A 23,539-nucleotide genomic window follows, 5' to 3' on the forward strand; every position below is an offset into this window, starting at 1 on the left:
GTACCATCTGTGATCAATTCCAGCAAGATGGCAAAAAAAAAAAAAAAAAAAATTAGCGAATTTATTCTCCAAGGAACCAATTCCTTAAGCTGGAGAGTAATTCATGAAGTCCTTCATATCTAAAGAAAAATTAACGATGACATGGATTTCTATTTTTCTTTCATAGCTATTTACCTTTTCATAAAGGATAATTTAAGGACTATACTTGTTAAAATATGTATTTTTGTCTTTGGTTATTCTTAAAACTTGCTGAAATTTTTAAAAGACCCAGTCCAGGCAACTGGCAAACTGGGAAGTATCTTCATGCCTGGGTTCTGGAGAGACTAGGAAAGTTTAATTCAGCTTTTAACAGCAGCGGCTTTCCTCTGCAGCAGGTGGGAAAAATTAATTCAACCTGTATTTATTGAGATCCCACCTGTGCCATTCTACGAACTCAAGACAAAGTAGTGAGAACATCATAGATGAGGAGCCTGCCCTTATGACGTTCACATTCTAACAGAAGAATAGGGACAAGAAAGAAAGAAGATAATTTCAGAAGTTATAAGAGTGTTATAAAGATGATAAGAGAGAGAGGGTCAGAGAGGAGGAGGGATTACTCTCCACAGGGTGTTCAGGGAAGGCGGTCGGAGCAGGAGACATTTGAGCTAAGACCTAAGTGAGAAGAAGGAGCTGGCCATACCAAGCTCTAATGGGGGCAGGGAGCACTCTGACAGAGGGGGGATCCACAAGTGCAAAGGGCCTGAGGCAGGAATGAGCCAGGCATTTTCTTCTTAATTCTTTCAAAATTGAGAAATTATCTGGAATTTAACAGGCAGAAATTTTCTTTTCTGTTTTAAATCAAGGAAAATATAAAGTCTGTATTAGCAATTTAGACCAATATTTATACACAGACTTGATAGGAAATTCTTTTAATTAAAAAAGTCTAAAAAACCTAATTTAGTAAACTGTTGACATTTATTGAGCATGTACAATGTGTTCAGCACTGTGATAAGCACTTTACATGTATTCTCTCACTGAGTTCTCATCACTACTCTGTTCTGCATCGTGACCTTTTTGCAGACAAGGAAACTGCGGCAGAGGGAGGTAAGCAGCTTTCCCAGTGTCACCCAGCAAGTAAGTGGCAGAGCCAGGATTCAAATCCAGGTCTGACTCAAGAGCCTCTGGTCCTAATCTCTCAATTTGAATGCTCATGTCTCCTGGGTACGGCCTGTGCCCTGTGATTATCTTACTTGTACCACACTCATGTGGAGAATGCTTCATGGGCCAGCTCTGTGGTGGGTTCTGAGGAGGTCTGGATAAATAAGACACCATCCCTCAATTTGCACTTAGCCCTCCCAGGGAAGAGTTAGAGAAGCCTTCCCGAAAGAGAGAAACCTAAGCGGCATTTGGAAGGATGCACAGATGATGCATAAAAGGGAAAGAGTATTCAGGTGAAGGAACAGCCTTGGGGAATGAGATGGAGCAGGGTGTGCACAGAGGATTATTGACAGTTTGGTGTCGCTAACCCTGGAGTACAAGGTAGGATATGATGGGCAACCAGGCTAGTGGGAAAAGCATGGCCAAGTCATACGAGACCTTGAATATATTTCTAAGGAGCCTTGACTTTATCTCCAGGTGACGAGGTGCCATTAGAGGATTTAATCAGGAAGTGTCCTGGTTGTATGTGTATTCTAGAAAGATCTCTCTTTCTGAATTGGAGGTCAGGACTAGAGGCAGAAAAGCTGATTTAGGAGATTTTGAATGCTTTGGATAAGAAATATTGAGAATATGAAGGCACTGGATGGAATAGGAAAGAAGCAATGGATTAGAGAAATATTTAGGAAGAAACAGAGCAGCATTTGGTGATAAATTGGACTGGGGACTGAGAAGAGGAAAGGGTTGGGGTGAGCTCAGAGGTTTCTGACTTGCCTCTGATCTGTCACTTGCTTCCCATATGTCCCTAATCTCACCCAACCCTGTTTCATATGCGGGAGACACTGAGACAAAGCCTGCGGGTTAGTTGAATGGTTAGATGAATGTGGTCACTGGGGAAGAAATAATCAGAAAAGATTTATAGGAAAAGCAGAAAAAAAAATAGGCTTTTAAGAGAGCATGGGAAAGAATGAAAACTCGGATACAGAAAGGGAGACTGAAGACTGAGTTTTGAGTCAAAGACACTAAGAGATGTGCCAGGAGTCAAGTCAAGGAAGTTTTTGAGCCAGGGAGTGAGGCAATCAGAAAAGACTTTAGAAGGGTGAATCTGATGATGCGATGTAACAGACCTGAGGCAGGGAGGAACGAAGGCAAGGGAAATAGTTGGAGGGTTACTGCAGTAGTCTAGATAAGAGATGGTGAGGGTCAAAGCACACGCATGCTGTGGGGATGGAGAATACGGGATGGACAAAAAGGGAACAACTGTAGGATGCTGCAGCTGACTGATGGAGCAGGGAGGAGAGAAGTCTGGGATAATAACTGTGGGTTGGACTCCAAGAGTTGGAGCCTTGGTGACTAGAAGAGTAGAGATTCTATTTATGAAAAGAGCAAAGCCAGAAGGGTAGGAAAGACTGGGCAGGGAAGGGAAGAGAAGCATTCCTCTTGGGCAAGCTGAATTTGAGTTGCAGCAAGACTCCCAGGCAGAGATGTCCATGGGCATCTGGGAGTCTAGGAAAACGACTTCATCTCTCCACGTGCAGACCAACCCTTCTGTCCTGTGTGTGTCTACACATGCTCTGCTTGCCTCCTGCTAAAGTGGATGAAGAGCCTATGCTCCTACCCAAGGCCAACTCCTCCACTTGGGCTCTGGAGCTGCTCCACTTGTTGCCCCCACTGACCCCTCATCTTAGAATTCTCCTTCTCTGCCAGATCATTTCCAATAGCACACAAACCTATATCCTGTCTTAGAAACCAAACAAACCTTCCTTTGACTTCACGTTTCTCACCAAATACTGCCTCATTTCTTTTGCTCCCTGTGGAGCAAAACTCCTTGACAGAGTTGCCTAACTTACTCTCTTTGCTTCCTCATCTCCCATTTTCTCCTCAGCTTTAGCCAATCTGGTTTTCATTCCCAGCCTTTCCCCTGAAACTGCTTTTTCCATGATTTCTAACAATCTTCTTGTTACAAAGACCAGTAGCCAACTCTCCCTCAGATGCCATTGATCACTCCTGCTCTTGGAAACCCTTCTCATGGTTTTCAGACACCATACACTTCCGGTTCACCAACCTCACTGGCCACTCCCTTTTTGTTCTCCATGCTGATCCCCTCCCCCCCAATTTTTGATCTCTAAACATCAGGTATCCCAGGGCTCAGTCCTCTATCCCCCTCCTCTAGCTTCACACTTTCCTAGGTGACCTCATCCAGTGCCATAGCTTTAGATACCATCACATACTGGTGACTCCCAAACTGCCCTCTCTGGCTCTGATCTCTGTTTTGAGTTATGGACTTCTCTATCCCAGAGGTGTTGAACATTTCTGATCACACATGACACACACACACGCACGTGCTCACACACACTTAAAGTAAAATATTTTTGAATTTATGAAGGTTTACTTATTTAGAAATTGTATACTTGTACTATTGGCTAATATAGTATGTACATCATAAAAGATAGAAGAATGAGATACAGATTAAATAAATAAAATTTTAAAATAACTGGCTAGCATCTCAAGGTACCAATTTACAATCTGGTAAGGTTTGTTGTTAACAGTAGTGGTTGTAAATCCATTTTTCAAATAGTCTTTTTGTTAATTGCTAGTGTTTGGCTCAACTCTTGTCAGAACTGATTAAATCATTATTGTTTCTCTCTCATGATGTGGTTTGGCAAAGAACTAGAGCTGGGAGTACAGCTGTGTCAGCTCTGGCTCTTCCTGTTGCTCACCCGCGCTTGCATCATTGCTTCTACCTTGAGTCCAGATTTCTACAGGAATTGGTCAAAGCTGCTTTCTATTTTGTGACAATTAGTTTGGTTGAAACTAGATAATATAGTCAGGAAAGCTATTCAACCGGGCACAGATAAACTATAATTCTTTTCAACACCTTGAAAAGAAGCCAGTCAGTCAGTACCTCCCCACCCCCAGAGCTGTGGAATGCCTGCTCTTCTCTTTTTTGGGAGACCTTGTGTCTTCACATGTGTCTGTGACTCCTGGAGATGTGGATTGACTGAGGGGCCAACCTAATACCATATACTAAATCAATGAAGCTTTATTTCTTATTTTTTAGGTAAAAATTAATATACATAGATGTGAAGATGCTTTGTGCACACCCAGTGATCATCCCCTGAGGTGTGGTATTCTATTTTGGAGACCACCAGTATAACCAGTGCCTTCTCAGTATCAACACTGGCATGGCTAACAAGCATCTCAGACTCAATGTGTCTAAACAAAACGTTTTATCCTCCTTCTCCCTCCCAAATAAAGCCTGCTTCTCCCTCATCTCGGCAAATGGCACCTCTATTTACCCCATTGCTCCAAGTTGAAAACCTCAGGGTCTTCTTGACCTCTCTCGTTCTGTCAAGCTCCTCATCCAATGCGTTAGCGAATCTGTCAGATCTGCCTTTAAATTATAGCCTCTCTAACTCGTTTTCTCTCTCTCCATTGTTACCACTCTGTTCCAAACCACCATCATCTCCTGCCCAGTCTACTGTGATAGGCTCTCAGTTCTCCTTACCCTTGCCTGCCTTCAGTCTCTTCTCCACACAGCAGCAAGAAGCTCTTCTGGAAACGGAAGTCAGGTCATGTCATTCCCCCATCCAAAACTTCCAACACTCTTTGAGTAGGGTCTGATTTCCTTACCATGACCTTCAGGAACCTACAGGATCTGCTCCTTGCTTGCTTTTTAGATTTCATCTCCTGTCACCCTGCCCCGTTCACTCTGTCCCTGCTACACCAGCCTTTGTGCTGTTAGGCAATACCATTAATAGCATGGCAGGGCTACTTCCCTCATTTCACTTGACCTCTGTTCAGAGAGGCCTTTCCTGGCTCCTCTTCTAAAATAGCTTCCACACAAATGCCATCCCCACCACTCTTGATCTTATCCTCTTAACCCTGTTTTAATGTTCTTCATCTTACTTACCTCTAGTTAGCATTCTCCTATATGTTTATGTGTTTGCTCATTTACTGTCCATGTTCTCCACCAGAATGAGAGCCCCTTCAGGGCAGGGCCATGTCTGTCTTCTTCTCCACTGTATTGCCAGCTCCTAGAACAGTACTCAGCACATAATCAGTGCCAAGTATTTGGTTGAACAAACAGATCTGCCCAGGGACAACAGAGGAAATCCCAAGGATAGTTGCCAACATTAAGAGAAAAGAGGGCAAAGGGCAAATCTGTGGGGTTATATTTAAATTGAGGGCAAAAATTGCTACTCTAAAGGAAGTGAAATCTCAGCCAGTTAACTAGGCACGGAGAGGACATAACCTGCTTTGGGGCACCCAGCAAGGAAGGCATCAGGCTGGACTCATCTCTCTGCCCCAATGTGAGAATGTTTTCAAACAGCAAATCTGAGCACACAGCAAAAACCTGGACAACCCGACACATCAACCTCTCAGCCCAAGGGTGTGCTGTCTCCTGTTATCCCGAAACACTCATTTAAAAGGGGTTCAAAGCAGGGTCCTGAGGCCACAGCACTGCCTGGAGCACCGTCTCCTCTGAGCTGTGACAAAGCAGGAGCTCCAGGGCACCCTGGGAATCTGCGTGGGCCGCTTGTGGCTCTCCTTCAGAAGTCAAGGCGTGATTCTTAAGAAAATAGTCAGATGCTGGAGAGTGACCTCGTTTATTAGGTCACCATCTTTGCCACAGAAAGACCATAGTGTTTGTCCATAGCCTGAAATACTCAAAGGCCACGGTGTTGAAAAGAGGGCGAGCCTTCAGGTCTCTTTGTCACCATTAATAATGGTCCCCGCTGGTCTCTCCTTTTTGCATCAGAAAAGCTTTCTTGTATTTTTTTTAAAAGAGGGGGAGAAAACAGCTGTGTGGGATTTGAGAATGGGATTTTAATGGTCACTGAAGACACACAAAAGCTTTGCTCTGATCCTGAAGTGTTCTGGGGCAATTGACTCCTTTGTCTGGGGCAGCAAAACAAGCTGGCTGCTCAAGGAGAATAGAGAACCAACTGGAACGTGTGATTGAGGTCTCCTCAGGCCAGATCTTCAGCACATTTGCAAAGAGCTGTTTTCAGGCGTCTCTTCATGACATTTCGGAATCGCTTTTTAGTGTTCGGCTCATTTTTACCTTGTGAAAGAAACTAATTTGGAAGGTGCTTGGCATGAATTATTTCTGTAGGTCTTTTTCTCTGGCAGGAAAATGGAAACCGTGAATGACAATATGAGTTTGTTTATGTGAAGCAGAGCTTTCACTGTGAGAAAAAAGAACTGGTGCCCTCTTTTCCTCAGGGCAGCCCAAGGGGCATTTCTCAGCCCTTTGCTCAGTTAAGAAATTGCAACAGATGTGGGATATTGTGAAGCTTCTCAAAATGTAACCTTGAAAAGGCTTTGGGGGAGTTAAATAGTTCTGAGGAGGGGTGGGCACCCAGAGCAGCGGGAGCCCATCCAGTTACTTTTTTCAGTGAGAACCAGGTTCCTTCTTGTCCCCCCATGGACATCACCCATGGAAGGATCCGTTTTCTGCCAGAGGAACGCTGATGGAGCAGACCATGCTGATCCAGCTCTAAGTTACGATAATAGGGCGGTTGGAATCATTGCCATCACATGAGCAGTTTCCCCTTAGGCGAAGGAGTGTTATGGAAACAGCTGTTCCCAAAATGGAACTGGCCTGGGCTCTAGGGGGCTCTGGACAGCCTTGGTTTTATTTACTTTCTGCCACTCTTCGTGACAGTTGGCTTCTTAGAGCCATGAAGGGGTTATTCTCATTTACTGGACTGCTTGCTGTAGGCACTGGGACAGTCAGGTGGGACACAGGATAAAAAGTCATGACTTCCTGGTACATAATTCAGCCCAGCTTTTCATGGGAGATGAGCTGAACCCAGAGCAATTATGGAAACCATTATCCAGTAGGGCTGCATTTAGAAAATAAGTCTGGAATTATAGGCTCTGTCTGCCACAGATCCATGCATCATACTCATTATAATATTGTTTGCCAAGAAAGCAAGAGTTTAGTCCACTTTTAATTTGTTTAAAAATCGTAGAATTAAATAAAAGTGATATGGGAATATTGTAAAAAAAATACAAACAATATAAAAAAGTATTAAGACTCAGAGTATACTTTATTGAATGATTGCATTTAATTTTAGAAATAATATTTGAAATGTGGCATATTTTGGCTTACTATGATTTAAAAAAAGCCTCATTTCTGTTTTTTTAGATTATGGAGTGAATAATGAAAAGACATTTCTATTGCTGGTAATAGAGAACTTTGTCATATTTAACCCTAAAAGTATATATGCAGATTCCATTTGCAGGATAGGATGAAAACGAATGTTCCCTCTTACAGACTTTCAGGAGATTATCATAGCTAATTTTATCATGCAATATTTTGTCTTCTATTTCTTGGCAGCTTAAATATAAAAGAGAATGTGTTTATTCCAGTCAAACTCCCCTAATACCCCAGAGAGAATCCTTGGCAAAGTCTTGAATTGTGATTCAGTCTGCTCTTTTGTTAAATGACCTTTTCCCCCTTAAACCCAAATTCTTGATCTCACCGTAGGTATATTTCACAAACAAGCTGTGGGTCCTTGGCCAAATTATTTAATGTCCCTAAGTCTCTGTTTCTGTAAAATGGAGCTAATAATAGCACCTCGCTCCTTAGGGTTGTTTTTCGGACTAAATGAGATAACGTATGTGGGGCTTTGGCACGGTGCCTGGTAGATCGTGAGTACTCCACAAATGTTAGCCAGTAGAAAGGCCATTTTGATGGTTATGATGACGATATTTGAATATTATACCAGGGAACCCAATTCAGTATATTCACGTTATCTTCATATCCTAAAATAAGATATAAATCCACATTTAACTAACAACACCAGAAATATAATCAGAAGCATAGTTTATTAATTGCCTTGTAGTTTATTCTTTCAGGAGACATTTACCAGGGTTTACTCTTTGTAACATAGTAATTTTGTTACAAATATGAAGTGTGCTATCTTAGAGAGCTTGTAAGACCCTTGAGATCACCCTCCCCATAGCCACCAGAGTGACCTTTTCAAAACACAGCTTCTGGTCATATTCCTTTCCTGTCAATGGTTCTTTTACCTACAGAATAAAATTCAAATGCCTGGCACTCAAGAACTTTTTCAATCTATCCCCAACCTTCCTTTCTTCCCTCTCCACCTGTATGTCATGCATGAATCTTCACGACCTTGGGGAGAGCCTGTTCATCCTTCAAGGCCTGATAGAAATGTGGCCTCCTCTAGGAAGCCTTCAGGGATGCCACCGGCCAGAATTAATAGCACCCTCCTCTCTGTTCTTTTAGCACTAGACTTATGTTCCATGAAGGGTTTTCACCTTTATAATTCTTCTGACAGCCCTGTGAAGTAGGAGAGTCCCTGAGCGCTTGCGCTAAAAAATAATAAGGACTGCTGTGATCCCAGCCCCCAAGGAGCTCATGGTCTAGGGAGAGAGGTCCTGTAAACGCCTCTAACAGTGGGTGACAGGGATGCTGGCAGAGGGGTGTGCACAGGGAACCCAGAGGTGGTGCACATTCTGTATTCAAGGGGTGTGTATGGGGGAGTGTGGGGTCAATGCCATCTGTTTACCTGCGTCTCTAGCACTCACCTCATCCTTGCTTGGCCTCTGTCCCCTGACTGACCAGATCGTTTCCCCCTTTGGCTAGTCAGTTGCAGGGCTGGGACGTATTATGATGGAGCACAAGAACGCTGCATTTTATGTCCAAATGGAACCTTCCAAAATGAGGAAGGACAAATCACATGTGAACCGTGCCCAAGACCAGACAATCCTGGGCCCCTGAAGACCCCAGAAGCTTGGAATGCGTCTGACTGTGGAGGTAAGGATTCCGTCTGCCCCTTCTTACTCCTCCAGTCTCCAATATCATTGTTTAGACAGAAGGCATAAGTAGCACTTCAATGCAGGCAGTACCCACTGCACCATGGGCTTCCTACGAGCAGGGTCCATATTGGGTTCATCTTTGGCTCTCCAGTGCCTAGCTCAGTGCCTGACACATGCTGGGCTGATGCTCACTTGAACAAATAAATGAAGCTCTGCTAATACATTGGCAGAAAAAAGTATAAATGTTGCAGTTGCATGCTTTATGCACTGTAAGTAAATATACCCTGAGCCCTGAGTGGTCTCCCAGTGTGTAGGGACTATCTGAAAGTGTTAAAATGGAGAAAGTGGTTCTGATTGTTTTTCCACTTTGGTCTCAAATTCATAGCTTATTGATTTTTAAAAAGTATCCATCTGGCTATTTTGTTAAAACTCTATGAAGAGTTTTTAATTGTCTCTTATAAAATGTTAACTCTGAAGCCAAGCTCACTTAAGTTCCATGGGCTTCTTTCCTACTTATTAGGAAATGTCTCCCCTTTTATTAAATGGAATAAGGGCCGGCTATGTTGACACTCTGTGGGCTCAAATGGAAGGTGTGATCTGACACGGCGATTTGTAGGTGATGTCCACAGCGGAGTGCACGGGACCCCCGGCGGACCCTGCCTCTCCTTCCAGTGCCTCCCAGAGCCAGCTTTAGTTCCCACCTAAATGACTCCAGACTCTACTGCAGGACCTTTTCAGGTTTAAAAATCAGATCCTCAGATTGACCGTGTGATGCCTACCATATCTTTGGCCTGTTGTGAAACCCCAGAACTAAATGCAAAGTTGATAAAGAGGCACTTTGAGGCATCTGTTCACACTTGTTTGTGACCTTATTAAGATGTATTTATAGTACTAAGAATGTTAGTAATAATAATTGCTAACATTTATTGAATACTTACCTATGCCAGCCATCATGCTAAGGGTACTACATGAATTATTCATATGGCGGTTGTGTCACTGCAACAATTCTATGAGGTTAAAATGATCCCTTGAAGGTCACACAGCCAAGGAGTGGGGATTTGGAATCAGAACTCAGATTTGACAGACTCCAGACTCCTCCCTTAGGTGTGTGTTCGTTAAACACTATTATATCTATGACTTATGGGTAGAAAAAGACCATGACAATTAACAGAAGAGAGACGATTAGGAACCCAAGAGACAACGGATTTTTATAGCATCTTGTCAATGACAAGCTAATTCCTAAGAAACATGTGCTTTTAGAAATCCTTTTGTTTATGGCTATTCTTCTTGTCATAAACTTAAAAAAATAAATAAAGTAAGGTGCCTCTGGCCCCTCTGTCAAGCTGGGTTGAATTGCCTGGATTTAGTAGACTAACTGAGGGAGGTCAGGAAACGCCTCAGTGTAAGGAGAGGTCACTTAGTAAATATAATTGATAAAACAGGGGAGACTTCCGTGACCCGAAGAGTCTTCATTTCACTAGGATGTCATCAGCTGGGTGAGGGTGATTTCTGGGTCGAACTACCAAATTGGTTCCAGAGCAGAGAACTGCCTCTCTCAGGGCTCCTGCGTTGCAGGGGCTGCCTGAGCACTGTGAGTCCTGATTCTGAAGCGTACTCAGGCCGGCCCCAGACTTTGGAAGTAGGTGACACTTGGCTCCTTGGTTTCCATCATTGCACTGTGCTGTGTAGCCCTGTGGGTAAACATCAGGTGCTCACATTGCCACCCATTCAGGGTCAGTGGCAGGGCAGAACAGGGCTCCTGTCGCTGAGGTGGGAGTTAAGTCAGCAGAGGGTGACAGGCCTGACCAACGTCTGATCTCATCTGCAGAAAGATGGGAAAGGGCCTTGCTCACCTCGGGTCATTGGTGCCCCCAGGTCTGTGCCAGCCTGGTGAATACTCTGCGGATGGCTTTACACCCTGCCAGCCCTGTGCCCTGGGCACATTCCAGCCTGAAGCCGGCCGTACTTCCTGCTTCCCCTGTGGAGGAGGCCTCCCCACCAAACACCTGGGAGCCACTTCCTTCCAGGAATGTGAAACCAGAGGTGAGGACTTGGCAGCCTGCCTTTTTCCAGAACTGAATTTCCCTTTTGAGAACCACGGTAGTCTGGTAAAGCTCCAATCAGGCCCAGCCCAGAGGTGATCTGTGTGGTGCCCCAGTGGCCAGGAGGTCAGGTGCCAGCTCCATCCACCCCTGCAAGATGTGCAGGGAGCACAGGACCTCCCCAGGCATGTCTCCCCCAGCTGCCTTGGCCCCTTCGGACGGGCTGACTAGAGGGACGATAGGAGAGATGAGCAGGTTTTGCACACAAGTTCCTCAGCTCCTTCCTTCCAGCCTTCCTCCATCTCAGCTGCCCACTCCAGAACAGGTCCTACCCCTTCTCCAGAGCCCACCCCTCCTGCCTCTTACAGGAGCCCAACTCCAAGCCCAGTATCAGTTCTGCGCCCCCCCCGCCAGTACTCACTGACGTGCTCTGCGTGGAGACTGGAGTTTTGATCATTTATGCCTTACTCTGCGTGGACCATGAACTCTCTGAAGATACCTGTGCCTTGCTCCCTTTGTCTTTTTCTCAGTGTCATGAGTCACAGGTCCCACCCAAGCTGGCTATTTAGGGAATTGTTGATTAGCCCCAGATTAGTAGGGAAGCAGTACTTCACTTGGGCATAAAAATTTATTTCATAAACTGTGGAACCTTTTATGTTGCATTTGATGCAAATACAGTCTTTGGTTTTTTTTCTTTCTTTCCATCTTCCCCTGCCCCCACAGTTCAGTGTTCCCCTGGACATTTCTACAACACCACCACTCACCGATGTATTCGTTGCCCGGCAGGAACATATCAGCCTGAATTTGGAAAAAATAGTTGTGTTTCTTGCCCAGGAAATACTATGACTGACTTTGATGGCTCCACAAACATAACCCAGTGTAAAAGTAGGTTTCTTTCTAACGCTTTTCACAGTCTTGAGTAACAGGGCAAGTGCCTGGGTCCACCTGGGGACGGGGGGTGGCAGGGGTCCCAGGTTCATTCAGAACCATGTAGACACTGTTAGCCCAGCTCCCGGCTCTGCAGAACAGCTCTGGAGGAGAACAGAGCTTGACCCCTCGCTACTCACCTTTATTGATCTTGGCTACTTCTCCAGGCACATACACAGGCTGTACTTGCTGTAATTTCCTCCTGGCGGCAAAATTTCAGTCCAGCCCAGTTCAGCAAGCATTGTCTGAGGACCTGTTATATGCCAGGCACTCCAAGCAGAATAAGTCTCTGGCCCTGCAGGCAGCACAGGCCTGGGATTGCAGAGGAGGAAGCAATTCACTCTGTCTGGAGAGATGAAGAAAGGCTTCTGGAGGGCATGAGAAGGTTTTGATGGGGAGGGTGGAGGAGAGCAGGAGAAAGAGATTTATGCACAAGAGAGCAGCTGGGAGGAAGCACAGACTCAAAAAAGTAAAAGGCTTTTGGGGAAGAAGACACAGGCCATGACAGAGTGACGACTGTGTTGTGCCTTCATGACTCATGGCATTTGCTCTTCCAGACAGAAGATGTGGAGGGGAGCTGGGAGATTTCACCGGATACATTGAATCCCCGAACTACCCAGGCAATTACCCGGCCAACACTGAGTGTACGTGGACCATCAACCCACCCCCCAAGCGCCGCATCTTGATTGTGGTCCCTGAGATCTTCCTGCCCATAGAGGACGACTGTGGAGACTACCTGGTGATGCGGAAAACCTGTGCGTCTCACTCTCTGCTCCCCTCCCCTTCTAAGGGCATCCGGGAAGCCTGACAGCATGTTCCCCAGCTTTAAATGTGAGAAGCAGACCAAGAAGGTCACCTCCATATTAGAACAGAGATGGGACATGAATTTGCAGAGTTTGCCAAGAAACAAAGTTTAGACAAAAACCACCTGTTGAAGTCTCTTGCTGAGCCCCAGAGGTAGTGATCCTGCAGGTCAGCCTTCCCCTCTGTGCTCACTGGGACCCTCTTCCACAAGGACACAGAGTCAGTGAAGCTCGTCCAGGCCTGGCCCCAGACACTTGCCTCACCCTGGCAGGCAACTCATGGCCTGGGGACTGACCAAGGCCAAGGCACAGTCCAGCTAGGAGGGACCCTCCTCTCATCCTGACATGTGACTCAGTGTCCATAAAGGGACGCTGCCATCCACACAGCGTAAAGGCAGTGTAGTGAGTGGGCTCTGCAGCCAGACAGCCTGGATCTGAATCCCAGCTCACCTCTTATTAGTTCTGTGATCTTGGACATACATTCTGACTCTTTCTGTGCCTCAGTTTCCTCATCTGTTAAAATGGGGGTAATAGTTTCTACCTCCTACGGTTATGACCCTGGGCGAGTTCTTAATCTCTCTGTTAATGAGGTAACAACTGCAGCCACTTCCTATGGTTTATGGAGGGTTAAGTGAGATAAAGTCCATAAAGTGCTCAGCACACTGTCTGGTCTTGGGAAGCTGCAGTAAATGGCGGTGATTAATGCTAGATTACAGCAGGTCAGCTCTGGAACGTGAGGGCCCTCTCCTCAGCTTCTGCAGCGAATGCTGTGGCCCGGGCTGCTGCTGTTTGCAGAGCCTTGGGCCTTTCAGTTAGCTTTCCCTGGGGGCCCACAACCACCAGCTGCATCTACTCTATTTCCAGGACTTTGGCCCTTATGATGGCTCAGCGGAGCCTGAAGAGCTCTTGAGTGTAACTTGTTTTATGGCGTGAGCGTTTGAAAAGATGAGCGTTCACTGTCTGCCTGCGCAGTGATGAGTCTTGAACCCCACCCCCCTCCAATTTCCCTTGGCAGCTTCGTCCAATTCTGTGACAACATATGAAACCTGCCAGACCTACGAACGCCCCATCGCCTTCACCTCCAGATCGAAGAAGCTGTGGATTCAGTTTAAGTCCAATGAAGGGAACAGTGCCAGAGGGTTCCAGGTCCCATACGTGACATACGATGGTAAGCACTGTGAAGCTCAGGCTGCAGAATGTGGAAGGAGCTTCTCTGCTTTGAACAGAACCGACTTCTGGGCCAGCTGGTGGATTGCTGACAAGCACACATGCTCAGAAAGGCAGGCAGGATAAGGAGAAAGGACATTGCTGACTCACAAGTGCCAAATTTTAAACAGGCATTTGAGGACACATAGTAAGTGCTTCTAAAACATGAAAAGATGTTTTAGAAAATAAATAAGAGTGAGCAGAGCTTGGTGGGTAAGAACATGGTGTTGGAGTCAGCCAGCCTGGGTATAATCTCTTCTGTGACTTTGTGTATTTTACTTAGCATCTCTAAGCCTCATTTTTTAAATGTGTAAATGAGGATAATCATTAGACTTAATGTGAGATTCAATGGGATCATCTATAAAGGACTTGGTGCAGTGCTCAGCACATAGTAAATGCTCAGTGAATATTAACTTATTATGACTGTGGCTTTTATTATATGGAATCCTGAGTAGGGGGAAAAAGACCCAAGTTCTGGTCCTGTCTCTGCCACTAGCTCACTGTGTGATTTTGGGCAAGTCAGATGACTTCTCTGGTTTCATTTTCGTTTTGTTAAATGAAGAGGTGGTCCATCTGAGCCCTGGGGCCCTACCCAGCTCTGAGACTTGGTCAACCTCATAGTCTTGGAGGACCTCACAGTCTAGAGGGGGAAGAGTCATCTGTTCATTCATGAATTTATTCATTTATCTATCCAACAAATATTTAATAAGCCTACTGTGCCAGGCACTGGGTTAGGTGCTAGAGACACAAAAAAGTACATTGTCATAGATGCTATAACAGGGCATATACAAAGCTCTGAGTGAGCACAGAAGACAGGGTAGCAGTTAACTTTGCATGGGTTTTTAGAAAGAGCAGAGCAAAGTCTCAAGAAATTTGGGTCTTGAGAGAACATATGAGTTTTCTTATAAATGGGAGGAAGAGCATTCAGGAAGAGGGAACGACATAGACAAAAGGATGGAGGACCTGGCATGTTAGGGACTGATGAACAGCCTGATTTGGCCAATTGGTAGGGTGCATGAGGCTTAGCAGTGAGGAATGGGATTAGAAGGTGGTGAGGTTGGGCTGTGAAGAGCCTTGAGTGCCAAGCTCAGAAGGGTAGATCTAATCTTACAGGGAGCCCTTCAAGGTTTTTAGGCAGACAAGTACCAAAAGGAGATGGGTTTCCTAAAAATACTTCACATGGTTTATTTCTACCATGTGACACAAGCTAGAATCAGCATCCCTGTGCCTGAAGCCACGTCAAACACCCAAGACGAGGGCTCTTAGTCTCGGACTCCTACGTGGACACAGATGCCTCCCATGTGGCTGTGCTGAGAGAGACAGAGCACCTCACCTACCTGAAAGCAGCCAACGGACAACCTCCCCCATCTAGAAATCAGGATGGAACCAAAAGCCAATGAGACTCGAAAATAAACATCACCAAAGCTCACACACTTCAGTCTGGCTGTTCTCAACCCTGCCTTTGTGACACACGAAAACGTCTGGGCATTTGTTTTATTCAAGAAAAGAGTTGTAGCTTGAACCCAGGGAAATTACACATAACCCTGGTTAGGCCCATGAGAGTGTGTCTTGCACAGCAGAAAATAGTTGAAAACTGCTGCTTTGGCCACTGGGCAGGCAGAAGCCCCGAGGTCTTCACTCAGAGCCTATTTAGTCTTTTTTGTCAACATAAATCTCAGACAAGTTTGATATCTTGTTTCCAAGCCCAGAAGAATAGAAATCACATTTCAAACGGGCAGGCGAGGCTGCTACAGACCAGCCCCCTGACCGCTGGAGAGCAGGGAGAATTGTAGTGGAGGCTGACATGTCCTGAGCATTACTGAGTACCAGGCATGCGCTCAGTGCTTTCGACGTGGCACGTTCCTCACAGTCACTCTATGAAGTGGACACAGTTCTTTCCTGATTTTTCAGATGAGGCCACTCAGGCTTAGAGATTTACCAAACTGGCCCAAGGTCACAGCAGGACAAGGTTGCAGAGCTGGGACCGGCCCAGGTCTGTGGGACTCCAGGGCCTGAGTTCTTACCTACAACATTTGACTGCTTTTCTCATGACACTTGGAGCAGGTGAGGAGACACAGGAGTTCTTAAAAGCAGAGGAGCTATTTTTTAACAGACAGCAGTCTGGAAGCATTTAGTGTGGTGGCAAACAGCTCTGAGTCCTCTCTTACACCAGGACGCAGCACAGCAACTGGCGTGCCTAGTGCTAAACTTCCACCATCAAGATGAGCTGACTCTTCTGCGGTAGAGACTCTCCAGCAGAGGAATTCCAGATAAAAAACTTGTACCCAGGGGCCAGTCCTGTGGCATAGCGGTTAAGTCCAGTGTGCTCAGCTTTGGCAGCCTGGGTTTGTGGGCCCAGATCCCGGGCACAGACCTACACCACTTGTCAAGCCATGTTGTGGTGGCGACCCACATACAAAATAGAGGAAGATGGACAGGACACAGATGTTAGCTCAGGGCTAATCTTCCTCAAGCAAAAAAAGAGGAAGATTGGCAATGGGTGTTAGCTCAGAGTGAATCTTTCTCACAAAAAAACCCATCAAAAACAAAACTTGTACCCATACTCATATTTTATATCGACTGAAATAAAAGAATAAGAAGAAAGATGCCACATGAACAGAGTACCAGTGATATTGTACATGTATTAAATTAGTAATTATGAGTATTATACTATTAATTTTCATTTACCATCCCTTGACTAGGAGCAACTATTCAAGAACTCCTCCCACACAGTTCCAGTGATGTTCTTATGATTTGTTGGGTTTTGTTGCACATGATATGCACACAAAGTCATTTTTTTCTGCCTAGAATTTGAAAAAGATTGCGTTTTGCATATGCTTGATTTGAATTACAACTATAATAAATAGGCTAGACTTTGAAAGGGGGATTTGGTTTACATCGTGTGCACTGCATTTAATGTGTATGTCAGGACCAAAAATTATTAATGAGAAAGCAAACACAGCTTTCTTCCCTCCCCAGTCAGCCAAATTCTCCCCACCCCCAAACTCATTCAAAAAAGAGGAGAGAAGAGTCTTGCTAGGTGGGTAAGAGGATTGATTGTTTTACATAATACAAGGACAGAGAGGGGGAAAAAAGGGGAGAAAAGTGGAGAGGGAGAGAAAAGCCAGGAGCCCAGATGAGCTCACCAGGGAGTGAGTACAGACAGAGAAGAGGAGAGACCCAAACCCTGAGCCCTAGAACCTCCCACAGTAAGAGGTCAGGGAGAGGAAAAGCAAAGGATTCTCTGAGGCCAAAACCAGTGGAGGAGGAAGAAAACCAAAGAGCATGGTGTCCTGGAAACTGAGTGAAGAAGCGGATCAAGAAGAGGTGACCAGCCAGGTCAAGTGCTACTGATGCCTCAAGGACGATGAGGACTGGGAGCTGACCTTTGGGATCTAGCAACATGAGGGTCACTGGTGACCTCGACAAGCAGTTTTGGAGGAGTGGTGGGGGCCAAAGCTGACTGGATTGGGTTTGGGAGGGAAAGAAAGGAGAAGAATTGGAGAAAATGAGTGTTGACAATTCTTTCAGGAGTTTTGCTGCAAAGGGGAGCAGAGACGTGGGATGGAAGCTGGAGGGAGAAATGGGATCAAGAGAGGATTTTTTTGGATCAGAGACATAACAGCATGTTTGCATGCTGACGGGAAAGACCAGTAGAGAGAGAAAATTTTATCATGTAGGAAAGAAAGGGCAAAATTACTGGAACAATGCCCTAGATTTGGTGAGAGAAGATGGAGCTGGTGAGCAGAGTGGAGGCATGGGCCTTGGCTAGTGCATGGAGGGTTCACCTGAGGGAAGCGGGAAGGAAACATGGGTGCAGATGCTGGTAGGTGGGGGGTGGAGGAGTCTGTGGAAGTTCTGATTGCCTTCTTAGTATCAGAGTGGTCATTGTTCTGATAGCAGTGACAGAAGGGGTGTCTCTCAGAACTTATAAAAAAAAGAAAGAAAGAGTGAGTTTGGAAATAACTAAACCATACAAATGCAAAATATGTCCTTTATTCCAACAGAGGATTACCAGGAACTCATTGAAGACATAGTTCGAGATGGCCGGCTCTATGCATCTGAGAACCATCAGGAGATACTGAAGGTGAGTACAGACCTGAGGTGGACATGGCAGTCACCCACAGAGCTCCCAAGCACCGCTGAGAAAGGTTTTCTTCTTGTTGCACACTGCCACCTTTCAGACATCGAGCCTGCTCTGGGCTGAGGTCAGTTTTATATCTTCACGAGACATAATTTAAAAAAATCCAGGTAGCTGTTTTCAGTGTTGTCAAGTGAAGTTGTATTTTTTTTTCTTTCTTCTTTTTCTCCCCAAATTCCCCCAGCACGTAGTTGTATATTTTAGTTGTGGGTCCTTCTAGTTGTGGCATGTGGGATGCCGCCTCAATGTGGCCTGACGAGCAGTGCCATGTCCAGGCCCGGGATCTGAACTGGCAAAACCCCGGGCCATCAAAGCGGAGTATGCAAACTTAACCACTCAGCCACTGGGCTGGCCCCTTCTTCTTTTTTTTTTTTTTTTTTAGGAAGATTAGCCCTGTGCTAATATCTGCTGCCTATCCTCCTCTTTTTTGCTGAGGAAGACTGGCCCTGACTTAACATCCATGCCTATCTTCCTCTACTTTATATGTGGGGCTCCTACCACAGCATGGCTTGAGAATGGTGTGTAGGTATGCACCCAGGATCTGAACTGGGGAACCCTGGGCTGCCAAAGCGGAATGTGTGAACTTAACCGCTGCACCACTGGGCCGGCCCCTGAAGTTGTATTTTTTAATTTGGAAATGGGTGGGGAAGTAGGGGAAAACTTGTTTACCATAAATCCAAACCAACCACAAATAGTATTTTCATATGCATTCTCCAAATAGTTGAAGATTCTTGGCTCCTTGTTTATCCTTCAAGCCTAAAGTTTACCAAATTTTAGATACTTACAAGTAATTATCAATAAACACTTGCCACAACACTAACCTTATAGATATTCCCAAAATTCCAATGTTGCATCTCATCTGGTTTAGAAAAAGAAAACAGTTTTTTATATATTAAGTTTTCCTTTATAAAAGTAATATGTTTGTTGTAAATAATTAGGAAAAATAAAAACTGGAAAAAAAGATAAAAATCAGAGGAAACAATTTTCACAAAGAGTTTTTCAGCTAGTCAACCTATTCCCTAACAGTGGGTCATTAGAGTTCCATTGGCAAAATGTCATAATGTTTAAATATTTTGGTCCAGTAACAAAAGTTCTGTTCTTTTCAGGATAAGAAACTGATCAAGGCTCTCTTTGATGTCCTGGCCCACCCCCAGAACTATTTCAAGTACACAGCCCAGGAGTCCCGGGAGATGTTTCCAAGATCCTTCATCCGATTGCTACGTTCCAAAGTGTCCAGGTTTTTGAGGCCTTACAAATGAGTCTGCCCACGTGCCACTCAGTACAGCATTCGGCCTGTGGGCTGGTGGGATGCAGCCGTCTGCTTCTGCAGCCAGCATAGTCGGATATCCTGCCTCCAATAGCAGTGACTCGTTAGAGTTCAATTTTTATAGGTAATACAGATATTTTGGTAAATTGAACTTGGTTTTTCTTTCCCAGCATTGTGGATGTGGACGGAGGATGGCTTTGAGGCGCACCTGCTTCCCATTGCTGAGGGCGGAAGTCTTGGCTCCATCAAGGGCTGGCTGAGCTGGACTTCAGTCAGCTCAGGTGAGACTCGCCTGTCCTTCTTGGTTCTCACTCCTCCTCGAGGGGCTGTGCTGGAAAGGAGGCCACAGGAGGGGCTGCCTTGTCTGAAACTTCAGCCTCCTCCAGCCCAACCCTCCCTAAGGGAGGCCTCTGCACCCGGAGGCAGGCTCTGACCAGGCAGGGTGAGAAAGGAGGAAGGGAAGGAGGGAGAGCCCTCCAGGTGCCACCCACCCACCTGAGACCGGGGAGGACTCTGTTTCTCCACAGTCTCTCCAGCCTGTGTGACCTAAGTTTGATCCCAGGAGCTTGAGTTCTAAGCAGCGATCATTAAAAATACTTAGAGCAGAAAGAATTAGAAATAAAAAGATAAAAACTAAGCACTTCCACAGACATAATAATGCAGGTCTATTGACGGCCTTCCTGGTTGCCAGCTTCCCCCTGTAGCAAGTGCACGTGCTGGTTAGCACCTCCAGCTGTGCCTTTAGACCCTCTGATGGGCACTGCATTTGGGCCTCAAGGGCTCAGCTCAGATGTGATCTCGTTGGTGGATAAAGATCTTCTACCATCGTGAAAAGGAGATTTCACAAACCCTGAGTCAGTACTGCCCAGAGTCTGGCTTCCACGGTGGGCTTCCCACCACAGGGCGTCCAAGGTCCGGGAGGACATGGTGCAGAGCAGCCTGTCAGGGACACCTTCCTTCCTCACTCTCCAAGGTCAGAGACTGTGTCAGCTTGGAGGACAGGAGCAGTGCCACTAACCGTGGTCTCACTCTCTTCATGGTCACATCACTGCCGGAAGCAGTGACACAGATCTGGCCTCTAAGTCCCGCAGAATCATCTCACTTTTGGTCAGCACAGGGGGGGGCCTCACAATCACTTTCTCCCATGGGAATTTAAATTTTCAATATTATTGAATTTTAAAAAATTTAAATCCACAGGCAAAAATCTCATTACAGTGAACAAAACAAATCCTATCAAACAAGCTGCCATTTCCCTAATGAATGGGCTGACGACACACAACCATAGTCTTTTCTTATTTCAGTAAAAAACTAACTCTGTACACAATCAATTCTCTACAGCAGAGTACTAAAAAAGACAGTTAACAAATGTTTTTGTAGAAAACAAAGACTATTTCATTATTGTTGAACTCACTTTTCACCTTGTGGTTTTTTAGCCTATTAGTAACACTGATTTCTTTTTAAGCCCTAATCAAATTTTTCTTCTTTATTTGGATGAGTCCTAAATATCCATTTCCAAATTTCTCTTCAAAACTTGGAACATCGTCATTTTTTAACATAATCATTAATGCAAGCACTTGGAGTTTATAATACTGGAACTTGGCCTACCTTTCTGAGTCTAATCGTAAGATGAAAAGTCAAATGTAACATAACCTGAGTCAGTGACCTGACGGATGTGGAGGTGGATGAGCTGAACTGCACCACCTGTCCAAGCACGTTAGTAACTTTGTGCTCACGACTGTCTGATTCTGTATTGCTGAGTTCACAAGGCGGCTAGGGATGGGAAGACACAGGGGGTTGGAAGGAGGCTGCAGAAGCCTGGTCTCTGTGAAGCATCCTCTGGGAAAAGGCCCATGTACCAGAGCTGTGTTCCTGGTATGGGCACAAGCCGTGGAGGCCCTCCGGAAGCTTCCTCTTTCTACCTGTCCACCACCCTAAGAGATGCTATGGTCCTGCTGGAAGGCTGACTGACTGGGGCTACTGCTACGACCTGCTGAACCAATAAATATTTATTGAACATCTGCTCTGTGCCAGGCAATGTTCTAGGCCCTGGGGATGCACAGTGACAAGATGGACAAGGTCCCTGCACTCACAGAGCTTACATTTTAGAGGGAGGATACAGTGAACAAATAAATTACCATGAAAAGTATCAACCAGTAGTAAGTGCTATGTTGAAAATTAAAACAGTTTGCTGTAACAGATCACTGCATGGCTCCTTTAGGTTTGGGGATTGTGGATGACTTCTCTGGGGAAATGATATTTCAACTGAAAACTAAATGGCAAGAAGGAACCAGCCTTGGGAAAATCAGGGGGAAGAGCATTCCAGAAAGAGGAAAGCCAAGTGCAAAGGCTGTCGGGCAGGAACAAGCATGGGGTGGATCACAGCCTAGTGAGAAGGCGAGTGGTATAAGATGGCGCTGGGGAACTTGACAAGGGCCAGAGCACCTCGAGCTTTGGAATCCAGAATGAGGGGTTGGGCTTAATTCTAAAGACACTGTGAAGCTTTTGGAGGGGTTTAAGCAGAGAAGTGGGACGATCTGATTTATGTTTTTAAAAGATAGCTCTGGTTACTGTTTGAAGAATGGATTTTAGAAAGCAGGCATGGAGGCAGGGAGCCGCTAACAAACTACTGCGACCAGCCGAGCAGTCATCCAGTGGGAGATGAGGTTGTCTGGGTGAAGGTGGTGGTAGCGGAGAGGAAAGAATAGAAGGATTCTGGATGTGTTTTGGAGGAAAGTCAACAGAACTTCCTGATGAGGACTGGATGGAAGGGGAAGGGAAAGATAGCAATTAAACATGACTCCTAGCTACTGGAGCAACTGGTGGATGGAGAAGACTGCAGGAGAAGCAGGTTTGGGACAGTTTTAAAATATGTCCACAGATTCTTTGATGCACCTTCCATGGAAAGTTGGGGGTCTTCTTCCCCTCCCCTTGAATCTGGGCTGTGACTGCTTGACCAATATTATATGACAGAAGTAGAGTTTTACCAGTTCTGGACCCACAACTTAAGACACTGGCAATTTCCACTTCCTTTCCTTGGGGAACTCACACTGGGAACTCTGTCACCATGCCTTAAGGAAGCCATAAAAGCTTGTGGAGAGGCCATGTGAAGAGGAACCAAGGCCCCCTGCCCACAACCCAGATGAGCTCTCAGGTGACAGCTAGCAAAACTTGCTACATGAGTGAGCCACCTTGGGAATGGATTCTCCAGGTGATGCTTCCTGGAGCAGTCCCCATTGAGCCATACCCAAATTACAGACCTGTGAGCAAAATCAATGATTATTATTGTTGTAAGTCACTAGGTTTTGGGTGATTTCTTGTGCAATAATAAGACACTGGAAAAGAAGAGATCGAGAGTTCAGTTTGGGCCATTCTAAGTATGAGATGCCTATTAGACATCCAAATGGAGAGTTCAAATAGGCAATTGGTTCTGTGAAGCCCCGGGAGATGTCAGGGCTGGAATATGAATTTTAATGTCACAGAATAAAGACATGAGACTGGTTGAGGTCACTTCAGAAAAGAATGTAGGTGAAAGAAGACCAGGGAGCTCTGAATCCTAGTATTCCCTGTGTGGGCTCAGGGACCAGGACTCAGAGGAGCTGCTTATGAAGTGAACGGGGAGAGGTCAGAGCGGAGCTTCAGCTTCCCTCCAAGAGAGCTGGTTCTGTGGGAGAACTCTGAGTGGGAGTGGAATCTGTACAAGTCCTTCCTTGCAGCTGTGGCTACTGCTCCTGAACCATTTACTGAACTGCTGCCTTCATGGATTTAGCAACGTTTCCCTTGAATTTCCAATGCTAATAAAAGAGTGTTTGCCTTTTCACACTAACAGATGATTAGTTTCACTTTGGAAAATTGCTCCCTCTGAATCATTCTCTGAGTTGTTACGTGTGTTGTCTGTAGGCACTCACTGGATTTAGGTTTGCAGGTGACTTTGTAATTGTCATGTGGTAACTTGGGAAAGGCGGTGGCTGCAGCGTGCAAAGCAAGGACTCACTTGCCCTCGGGCAGATCTTTGCAGGAAGGTGCTCCATGGCTGTTGTCTACTGCAGAACTGCTGCAGCCGGTGGGCCTGTGCACTGGGAAACCCAGGGGCCCACACCAGACCCAGCCTCGATCTTCTCATCAACCCAGAAGAGATGCCTCTGTCTAGGGCTGCCAGCATCTCTGCTTCCTTTCACACAGCAGGATGGGTCCTCAGAGCCCTACTCAAGTCTACATCACTCTT

The 23,539-nt window shown here is 45.6% G+C and overlaps 1 protein-coding gene across 1 annotated transcript in view; it reads left to right on the top strand.

The window, feature by feature from the left end:
- The window catches only part of SCUBE2 (signal peptide, CUB domain and EGF like domain containing 2), a 63,773-nt gene extending 40,633 nt beyond the window's left edge, over positions 1 to 23,140 (top strand). Inside the window, exons 18-25 of the mRNA XM_046685523.1 lie at positions 8,759 to 8,929; positions 10,807 to 10,974; positions 11,697 to 11,858; positions 12,458 to 12,655; positions 13,719 to 13,871; positions 17,917 to 17,996; positions 19,157 to 19,287; positions 19,488 to 23,140. Of these exons, the coding sequence (XP_046541479.1) occupies positions 8,759 to 8,929; positions 10,807 to 10,974; positions 11,697 to 11,858; positions 12,458 to 12,655; positions 13,719 to 13,871; positions 17,917 to 17,996; positions 19,157 to 19,287; positions 19,488 to 19,518 (1,094 nt within the window). The 3' untranslated portion in view covers positions 19,519 to 23,140. The remainder of the gene's footprint in view (positions 1 to 8,758; positions 8,930 to 10,806; positions 10,975 to 11,696; positions 11,859 to 12,457; positions 12,656 to 13,718; positions 13,872 to 17,916; positions 17,997 to 19,156; positions 19,288 to 19,487) is intronic.
- The last annotated feature ends 399 nt before the right edge of the window (positions 23,141 to 23,539 follow it).

This window comes from Equus quagga, chromosome 14 (genome assembly GCF_021613505.1).
Source record: "Equus quagga isolate Etosha38 chromosome 14, UCLA_HA_Equagga_1.0, whole genome shotgun sequence".
NCBI lineage: Eukaryota > Metazoa > Chordata > Mammalia > Perissodactyla > Equidae > Equus > Equus quagga.